Source organism: Prunus persica, chromosome G8 (genome assembly GCF_000346465.2).
Source record: "Prunus persica cultivar Lovell chromosome G8, Prunus_persica_NCBIv2, whole genome shotgun sequence".
In the NCBI taxonomy this organism is placed as follows: domain Eukaryota; kingdom Viridiplantae; phylum Streptophyta; class Magnoliopsida; order Rosales; family Rosaceae; genus Prunus; species Prunus persica.
In genome coordinates, this window is record NC_034016.1 from 11,913,779 (window position 1) to 11,923,902 (window position 10,124).

General features: G+C 37.0%; 1 protein-coding gene across 2 annotated transcripts; it reads right to left on the minus strand.

The window, feature by feature from the left end:
• LOC18768400 (subtilisin-like protease SBT3.6) lies at window positions 4,191-9,731 on the minus strand. Of its 2 annotated transcripts, XM_007201682.2 has the most exons (11): window positions 9,244-9,443; window positions 9,048-9,139; window positions 8,325-8,422; window positions 8,055-8,210; window positions 7,860-7,971; window positions 7,070-7,613; window positions 6,240-6,337; window positions 5,899-6,141; window positions 5,308-5,422; window positions 5,032-5,230; window positions 4,191-4,952 (listed from the first exon to the last, which is right to left on the minus strand). In XM_007201682.2, exons 1-11 carry the CDS (start codon window positions 9,331-9,333, stop codon window positions 4,384-4,386), a joined length of 2,316 nt encoding a protein of 771 aa, XP_007201744.2. In that variant the 5' UTR covers window positions 9,334-9,443; the 3' UTR covers window positions 4,191-4,383. The 2 variants fall into 2 exon arrangements, with proteins under 2 accessions (XP_007201744.2, XP_020426199.1); XM_020570610.1 differs by lacking the exon at window positions 8,325-8,422 and having other exon boundaries at window positions 9,244-9,731.

The following is a 10,124-nucleotide window of genomic DNA, read 5'->3' on the forward strand; positions in this document are numbered from 1 at the left end:
ACATTCGCCCCTGGACTTACAGTTTATTACGAGATTGGGATTGCGATGGCTTGCTTTGCTTGTACGCGTGAATCGCGCCACGTTTCCTGGTTAATCTGCAACGTATCTCCCGCGCCTAATATTTTCTAATTTGAGGGAGGCCTAATGATAATTGATTGATAATTAGTAATAAGTAATATGACCCACGCGTTTAGAGTGATATTTTTTAATAGTTTTTGATTGCTTAGAGTGGAAAACAGGGATTATCAAAAGGAAAAGTGGCATGCGTTTTGGGGTGGATTTGAGATTTGGTTTTCAATTTGGAAATTTCAAAGCTTAGTGCTCCAAGTTGTCAAACACGTGTTAAAAAGCATGCTGCACCATGGCCTCATTGGCTTCTAGCTGGCCCTTTTGGATTCTTGTGTTGTGGGGAAGACTAGTAAATAGCACTATGCTTATGTTTGGTGACTAAAATTCGATTGGATGGAATTCTATCGTATTAGATTACATTGAATTGGAAATGATAACATTAATACATGCTATACATAAATAAAATGCTGAATTATTTTAAATATGCTATTACAATTTATATGACCTAACAAGATTAAGAGAGGAGTCCAAGAATCACCTCAAGGTGCTAGTTGTGGTTTAGCAAGTTACACCCTTTGCCCAACGCAACACGGTGGGGAGGCGTTCCAAGGTGCATTGAGGCAGCGATAATGACGTTCGAAGTGTAAGATGGCGAAGAAGAAGACCTATTGTGCCCTCCACTTTCTTTGAAAATTTTTACGACACAACAACATTGTTCCGTTAAATGGTGTGATTTATTTTAATACAGGTAATAGTCTAAATTACTCTAAATCTAATCTACGAGACAATTGCCTACATAAATAAACCCCCACCAGCTATCTATTGATTACATAATAACCCAATATTTTGTGATGTTAATGAGCTCTCTACTTTGGTATGTGGGGTATTGCTCAATTGCTTGTACTCAAAATGTATTTTTTGCTTTGTGTAATAAACACATAAGTGGCCACACCTTATATTCTCGAGCCTCTATATTTATAACTATAATTGATTAGAGATGAAAAGAGTCACCATGACTACAAATAAACTAAATTATTTAAAAAAAATAATAATAACAAGTGATTTTAGGGATGGGGATTTGAACACAGAACCCTAGTTGCAGGTAACTACTCTTAACCAATTGAGTTTTGCGTGCCTTGTCTATTAACAATAATAAAGGAAACTAAAGGCTAAATCTCGTACTTCATACAAGGATCCCGAGCCTCTACATTTAGTTACTGCATTTACCCGTATTTCGCAAGATTTAAACCATTCTAATAACCTTATGACTCAAGATATAACATGTCAAATTTTAAATTTTGATACTCATCCATATAATTAACTTCATCTTAACACCGTTAAGTCTAAATAAATTTAAATAAAGAAAAAAAATAATAAAAAAAAGGTTAGTCGCAGCAATGGTCTGTCAACTATACTCGTAGTTACAGTTTGGTCACTCAATTCAATTATTAGTTGCAGAGGTCACTCAAGTAGGTGTTTTGTTGCACCATTAGTCGTTCCGTCAACTCTGTTAAATTTTCTGTAAAAAATGAGGGTAAATTAGGAAATTCATCTACAATCCTTCCCTTCCTCCACAACCCTCCATTGCCGCAACCCAATCTTTGCGAACAACAAAAAATTTCCCCTGGAACCCTTCCTGGCTACCTTCTTGAATTCGTCTCTCAAATGCTCTAGAAACTGAAGAACACCAAGGTTTCCCAAACTCTCATCAACAATTGTGAAATAAATATACCCATCTTCAATTAGGAACCCATAAGTCCTTTTACCCATGGTCTCAAAATACCACATATGAAAGGAGTCTTCTTTTCCAGGCACAAAGTACCCAAGTTCTCAATTTCACCATCTCCACCACTGTATACATAAAGGATCCGATTACCCCTTGATACACAACAGTAGTAAATGGTATTTTGAATCGAACCCATATTATACTCAATTGTAGTCTACAACCAATTCTACTGGTGAACCTAAGTGCCAAGCATCATTAGTACCAAACGAAATGTAATTATGTAAACAACAACTCAGATACAAAATCAAAAGCGTCTAAGAAATACAAGAGCAGTTCACTAAAGTTGTGAGGATGCTTGAGAATGCAGAGACTGATATCACGATCGTCTTCTTCTTTAGTCCAAGCTCCTTTGTTGGTGTGAGCCTTTTCACAGCAAGGAGATCTTCCCACTTCTTGTTGTTGTGCGGCTTCGAATTTTTTGGTGTTTGCAAGGATTGGGTTGGGCAATGGAGGGTTGTGGAGGAAGGGGAGGATTGTGGATGAATTTCTGAATTTACCCTTACTTTTGATAGAAAATTTAACAGAGTTTGACAGAAGGACTAATGGTGCAATAAAATACTTACTTGAGTGACCTCTGCAACTAATAATTAAATTGAGTGACCAAACTGCAACTACGGGTATAGTTAAGAGACCATTGCTGCGAATAACCCAAAAAAAAACATAAACCTATCAGCCACTCATGACACACCCCACCCCACCCACTCACGGCAACCCCATTTCCCTCCTCACAACCAACCTCCTCTCTCTCCCTTCCACCCCCCCTCTCTCTCTCTCTCTCTCTCTCTCTCTCTCTCTCTCCAATTTTTGATATGATGGCAGTCAAGATCAGGTATTTAAACCTACGATAAGAAAAAACCATCGCTACTATGATGCATATTTATGGAAGAAAGGGAGCGACGGCAGTCGCGGGGCCAAGTAGGTAGGATGGCTGCTAGGTTTTTAATTTTTTCTTTATTGTTTTGTTTTATTTTGTTTTAATAATTCTTTTAAACTTAACAGTATTAAGTTGTAGTTAATTAAATAGATACATGTCAAGAGTTAAAAATTGACGTGTCATATTGACAACGTGCGAATGAACAAAGAAATAAAACAAATAACCTTTTAATCCTTATTGATTCTCTTGAATGAGAATAGCTAAGAACAAAGGGCTGTCTGCCTTTTTAATTCCCATGGAATACCAAGTTGATAGAAAAGAAAAAGTTCTTCTCAAAATTTGATTCATAAACTGCCCCCTTCCTTAAAATTTCATGCATTATTTATAGAAGCCTCTCAATCAGGATGACATAACTCCTCATAACTCCCCTAAGATGAGATAAGGTAAGATTAGACAATTATCCTAAACCTTTCCTATCCCAACTTCCCTCCTAATGATAACTTCACATTAAATCTCCCTATAATTCACAAAGATGAAAAGACTCTCCATAACTTTATTTATGAACCAAAATAACTCCCATATGTGAAAAGGCACGTATTTAGAATAGGTTATTAAGACCATCCTCATGCATGAATGCGATCCCAACGGTCCATGTAGGTAAGTGCTAAGCGGTCTGCATCACATATCAAGAGTCGTTAAATTATTAGAATGATTCAGATCTTGCGAAATACGGATAAATGCACCGTCGTTAAATGTAGAAGCTTGGGATCCATTTAGACATTTTTTTTTTCTCCAGTTTTATCAATAATTCTTTCTCCATGATCTAAAAATACTATAAAAGACTAAAATCCAAAAAAAAAAAAAAAAGACTAGGAAAATGCTAATATGGTATTTTCCTGCTATGCATTTAACAACAATAGCATCTTTTATTATAGAAAAAATAGAGTTCCAAATTATTTTTTTTGATACGAAAAATAGAGTTTCATGATCAGCTAGTCTATAAAGATCTTTGAATTTTTTGTATTTATTTTTGGAATGAATAGACTATTATGCCTTGACTTTTTATTCCTTTCATTTCCTCATTGTGTTTCTCTCGCTATCACCAATATCATGTCGGCATAAATAAATAAATACAAAAGAAAATAGAAAGAGAAAAATATTTATCGAAGAAAGACAAAAGGTGGACAAAACACAACAGAGCATTTCTTGCTTCAGCACACCTTTCCCTTCTTTCTCTTTTATTGGACTTCTGATTTTCCTATGGTTATTGTCCATTTACTCCATCTTTTCTACTAAAGAAGCAGTACTATGATTTCTTTGTTCATCATACTTCATATCCTTATTTTTGTTCTCTCTGGTCTTCCTCTAACATTTTGTCCCCTATATACCGACGGTTGGTGCGTTTGAATGAGAAAAATAAACTTGGGATTATGACAAAATTCAGAATTTCTAAATTGACATGAACCAATTCCCGTGTTTGGATAAAATAAACATAGAAACATAGAAATTTGGAAATTCCACGTGGGAAAAAACAAGGAATGTAGCAACAGGCGATACATAAGTTATGACCATAAACCATTGATTCATAGGGATACATTTAAAATTACAAATATGAATGGTCTAGATCAGGTATTTAAATTAAAATGGCAATTCATCATGCGTCTGCATAAAGATCATCAAGGACAGTTCGAACTACCAGTGGTATTCTCACTACATGCAAACCATCTTCCCAGAACAGATTTCCGAAAGTGAATCTTCCTTGAACTCTTAGTAGGGAACAAAAGATAACTTTGAACTCCAGCTTCTTCACAGTAGAATTGAATGACAAAACTGATGGCTTAACTTTCACAGACACACCGGCTGGTGCTTGAACACGAGCAAAGTAGACAGAATTAACCGGACCGACATTTGTAACTCTTCTTGATACTGTCATACTCTGCTTCAGCTCATGAATGGTGATGGAAGGCAGGTTAAGATTTACAATGAATTTGGTCGATTTTTGGCATGTGATTTTAGTCCCAGCCACTAAGCTGATGGCTGTGTTGTTATAGCCCATGGAGCAAAGAAAATGGATGTAATCCGAGGATTCTATATCATATATGAGACCTGGGGATATGGCTTTGTTAGGATCCACATGACCGCCACCATAGTCAAACGGATCAGCCTGCTTGTGAGGAGCTCCCTCAGCCACAATACTTTGAGCATATTCATCCTCTAGAGAAGCTGTAAAGAGAAGGAAAATCATTTGTCTATGAAGTTACGAAGTTTAATGCAGTAAATTCCATGAAATTTACTTTCACACCTGTTGTAACCAGGGCAGATTTTATTGCAGCAGGACTCCATGTTGGATGGATAGCTTTAAGCAGAGCAACAATACCAGATATGTGGGGACAAGACATGGAGGTTCCTGATTCAATTTTGAAGGTATCTGGAGATTTGGATGGGGAACGAGCAGGGGACCAGGAGGCTAAAATATTAACACCAGGAGCAGTAATATCAGGCTGCACAACACATTCGAATATGTTAGTCTTAAAAGTTTTTTAAAAAATCAACGAAAATTATATCACAGTTTTAATACCTTCAATATGGAAGGAGAGAGAGAATTGGGTCCTCGGGAAGAGAAGAATGCCACTTCTGGAGATATCTGTTGTCCCACTTGTGTTTTCGTTGGATTGAACTTGACTAGGGGATTTCTGTGGCACGGTTAGGGAATTTTTCTTAGTCCTCCTCAAAATAAAGTCTCACAGCTTATTATTATTAACACAAACGATCGTTGTTAAGCCTTTGTAAGAAATATGAATGAAGCTTACAACATGCATGGTGCTTATGGAGATGGAAATTTGCAAAGTAATGTAAAAAACATGAAGAAATATATATTACACCAGACACTCCATAATGTTAAATGAGTTCACCATCCCGAATTGGTGGAATAACAAAGCAAAACTATGGCTTTGCAGCATCTTTAGATTCATAGGAGTGCTTACACTAAAAATGAAAGGGAAATTCACGGATCCAATATAGAAGGGAAATGTAATTATGGCTTCTATGAGGAATGATATGATAAGGAGGGCCAAAAACTAAAGTCAAGAAAACCCCAATGCTCTCTTTATTTTTATTTCCAATTTGTACAGATTCTGCACGAAGAAAAGTTACTCATACTAGAAAATACCTGGTTGCTCCTATGTATGTTAGCAGATATGTGCCAATTGCAAAGTCAACTTGGACACATGGTAGCCTACCCGAGGACAAAGAAACATCCTTGCTAGGAAACTGAGCAAAAATGAGACCAGCACCCTTAACCTTCATCACTGTTCTGATTGCAGTAATAGCTAACCTCTGTGTTCGAGATTGGAAACAAAGAATCATCTTTCCACTTGCTAAAGTATCATTTAGAGTTCCTGAGTCACAATTCCTGTTAAAAGTGCATACCATTATAATTCATGTTCTCTAGTATTAGCTAGGAGGTTCAGGTAGAATTTAAGCTCAAAGGTAGACAAAAAGGTTTTATACCCGGCACTGTCTTCATCTGCATCAATAGAGGCAATGTCACCTCCATACACAAGAGGATAGAACTTGTTCGTATCCATCCCTGTATACAAAGCCTGACCCTGCATATGAATTGATATTACCAACACCAATTTAAACATTTAAATGGAAACTCAGAATCAAGTTGAAGCATAAAGGACATAATTTTTATGGTTAAGATTTCAACTTCAAACAAAATAAAAAGTTATTTCATTGCATTATTCATTTGAATCACATCCCAGATTCATAATGTTGAAAACTTTCAAGAAGTGATTAAAGAGAAAAAAAAAAAAAAACACTTCTATTTGGTAGCACACACCCAAATTATTTTGAAAACAGAACCAGGATAACAACTATACCAGACATTTCCTAACAACTCCCAGCCTCCCAGATTCTGAAACTAAATCAAATAAAGACCTGTATTGTATTGCTGGTCTCGATTGTTAAAACTTAAAACAGCTACATACATAGTAAAAAGTCTCAAATCTTAACTTCAATATTTGACATTATGTGAAAGTATCCTTTACTCAGGCACACATTTCTCTCAGCATGGGAAAAGGAACTTTCACAATAGCCTAATGCAATAATGTTCTCTTGTGAGACAATGTGATATGTTATGTTTCCAGGCCGTCACTCGGAACCACACATTTATAAATTATTCTACCTGACCAATGGCCTTGATAAAATAGCTGGCAACATATCACACCAGACTGTCAATCAAGAGAATAACATTGCTTGTTTTACCATAGTGTCAATCATGTCAAATAGGAAGCAAGCACAAATTTCATTGCTGAAAGAAGGAACTGATGATGTACCACAACAGTTTGATTGTTTCCCAGGGTAATCGCAGTAGGAAAAGCCCGATCAATAGTGCTTGCTGCAACAGTGAAAATCCAGGGAGCAGAATTTATGACAGTTTGAGGGTATGGACCAGAATTTCCAGCAGAGCATATAACAGAGATTCCTTTAGCTACAGCATGGAAAGAACCAATGGACACAACATCCTTAACATAAGAAGGAAGTGGAGGTGGAGAACCAAGAGATGCTGACAGCACATCTACACCATCAAAGATTGCATCATCAAATGCAGCTAGTAGGTCTGCTGAGCTGCAGCTGCCAGTACCCCAACAAACTTTGTAGACAGCTAACCTAGCTGATGGAGCACCTCCTCTAGCCAATCCCGCAGCTAATCCCATAAAGCTTGCATTTTCTATTGAAGCACCAGCTGCAGTAGATGCTGTATGAGTACCATGTCCTTCAGCATCTCGGGGAGACCGAAATTCAAATCCATCACTTGTACTTAGATTTCCGAATTCAGCTTCATATCCTTTAATATACCACCGTGCACCAATTATTTTCCTGCAAGAACCATAGCAAATACAGTACATGTTAAACCACTTCATTCTCTGATTGGTTCAGTGAAGGAAGTCACTCTGCAAATCAAGGATGAACCTTGATTCAATAAACTTCTTCCCTTAATGGACTCCAGAAAGTTAGTCAAAATCTCCTCCTGTGGAGGTTAGTTATCTAAACATGGTTGTATATCATGCACAGAGGTCGTATTTGAGACAATCAATATCAAATATGAAGATGACATAAGTTAACCTGTTACAGTGGGAGCGATTGAACCTTTCTCCTTCTTGACATATTCCTCTCCAACGAGATGGGACGTCTCCCATACCATCATCTCTGAAGCTTACAGACTCGGGCCAAATTCCTGAGTATCAAAACAAACTATAAGTAAAGGTGAAACCTGATCTAAAACACTTTGCAAGCATGTACGAATTTCGCAACCCTGACCAGTGTCAATGATTCCAATAATAGACCCAGCGCCCGATTGACTCCTTGAAAGAATTCCATTGCTAATATGAGAGTTTACTTGCAGAAAATTCCAACTTCTAGTCGTATGCAAATTAAGAACTCTGTTTGGGATGACATGAACAACGCCAGGGATATCTGCAAGTATACAGTAAAGGGAAACATTAACTACAATTACTTGTTAGCAAAGAACAAGTTTGACTCAAAAATAAAAAATAAAAAATAGTTTACAGTTCACCAACATTGTAACACCTGCAATAAGCTTGGCTTGAGACTGAGTTAGGACAGCAGCGAACCCTGAAAATCCATGCTTGTAGCTGTACAGAATTGATTGCTTCGCAGCTTCTTTGCTGTGAATTTTTTATCTGAAGCTGTTACTTTCATAGTATTGCTGTAATCATGTCCTTTTAAAAACTGCTTTCAAGATGATGTTTCATGTCCATGCCTAATAATATTAAACGCATAACAAAGAGCACCCCTATTCGTGCATTGCAGGCGAAAAAGAAAGCCATGCCTAAGCATACAAAATCAGCACGCTAATGCTATACAACAGCATACATGAAAATACAATATGCATTTTCAGTGAAGGGAGTTTTCTGCTTTTCCTGTCAAATCGGTCACGAACCGCCACTTCCATGACAAATCTTCATCCCACTTTCAGTCACATTTCTCAAGCCAAACATGCTTTTGGTTATAGCAACTAAAGCAGCAGTTGCAGCATGTTAAATTTTATTTTATTTTACATGAGAATCAACAATTGGAAAGTTTAAGCACAAAATGCATCAAAACAGGTCTAGGGAAGCAGTTGAACACAATAAATTCAGTAACTATATAGCCAAAGAATCTCCTCTCAGTAAAACTACAACAGTAATTTATCTTCTTTTATTGGATTTAATTAAATTAAATGACATATTAATCAAAAGATTTTCTTATTGCATATAATCAAAGCTAACAAAAAGGAGCTTAGAGCGAAACCTTCCAAACACATTTGACAGAATCTCATGGTGAGACTCAGAAACCAGGTCAGGCTCTTCATGCTGTCTTTCTCCCATATACACAATGTAAACCTGCCAAGACCAACAAAACAACTATAAATTGAAAAAGAACCAGAAAAAACAAATTGATCAAACTGTAACATTCAAGAACAAACCACAAAATTAGTAAGACTCACATTTCGGGAAGCAAAAGAGAGAAGGACCCAAGAACTGTGTAGAGCAAGAACAAGTAAAAGGGTGGCAATAATCCCAGAAGAAGAAGCCATGCGATTGTGGTGAGTGAGGCCTGAAAATGGCAAAGCCAAAAACTCCTCGACTTAATAAATTGCCGGGTTGTTGTTACTGTTGTTGGTGGGCACTGATGGATGAGATGAAAGTGATATTCGGTTTTTCTTGTGGTCATCGTGGGAAAGCATATTCAAGGCCAAGAGGGTTGACTGAAAGTGTCCTCATTTGGGATGGGGATAAAGAGAGAAAGGGACCCAAAGAGCTGGGTGTGGTCATCTCCTCAATCACTCTTTAATGTGGCCTGCGCGGCCTTACAGGCAATTTCCATGATTGGGAACAGACAGAGCAGACTCAAACAGTGTTCGGCTTCACTGTTCCATGATGGGAGCCACCACTCCATGTTTTCCCCAAGGGGTCATGCATGTCTCCATAAAAGAGTTGACGGAAATGAAATGTTTTAGGCATCTCCTTACATTATTGTGACAATTATCAATTTTTATTATAAATAAAGAAATCTTAAATTCTAAATTTACAAAGACGTAATGCTTCTGCTATAAAAATAAATAAAAATGTAATACTCGGCTCGAGAAAAAAACCAGAAGAACTCATTCTTGAAATGAACATGTGGCTGCGAATGAACCGTCCAAACAATTAAAAAAGTTTAAAAATCTTGGACTGGGGTGGTCAGCTCTTGCCTCTTGGTGTTACTTTTCCAGTTATTTATTTATTTATTATTTTTGATTGTGTGTTTATTTTTAATTGGCTACATGTTCATTTCAGGATAAGTTCCTCCTCTTGTTTCAAGAGCCAATCATTATTCATTTACTCC

Excerpts from the sequence above, each read along its gene's own strand:
- LOC18768400 (XM_020570610.1), bottom strand. The coding sequence starts at position 9,470 with ATGACCACAAGAAAAACCGAATATCACTTTCATCTCATCCATCAGTGC. Across the intron at positions 7,614-7,859 it reads AATCGCTCCCACTGTAACAG|GAAAATAATTGGTGCACGGT; the intron begins GTTAACTTATGT and ends TGGTTCTTGCAG. Across the intron at positions 6,338-7,069 it reads GAAACAATCAAACTGTTGTG|GGTCAGGCTTTGTATACAGG; the intron begins GTACATCATCAG and ends ATTCATATGCAG.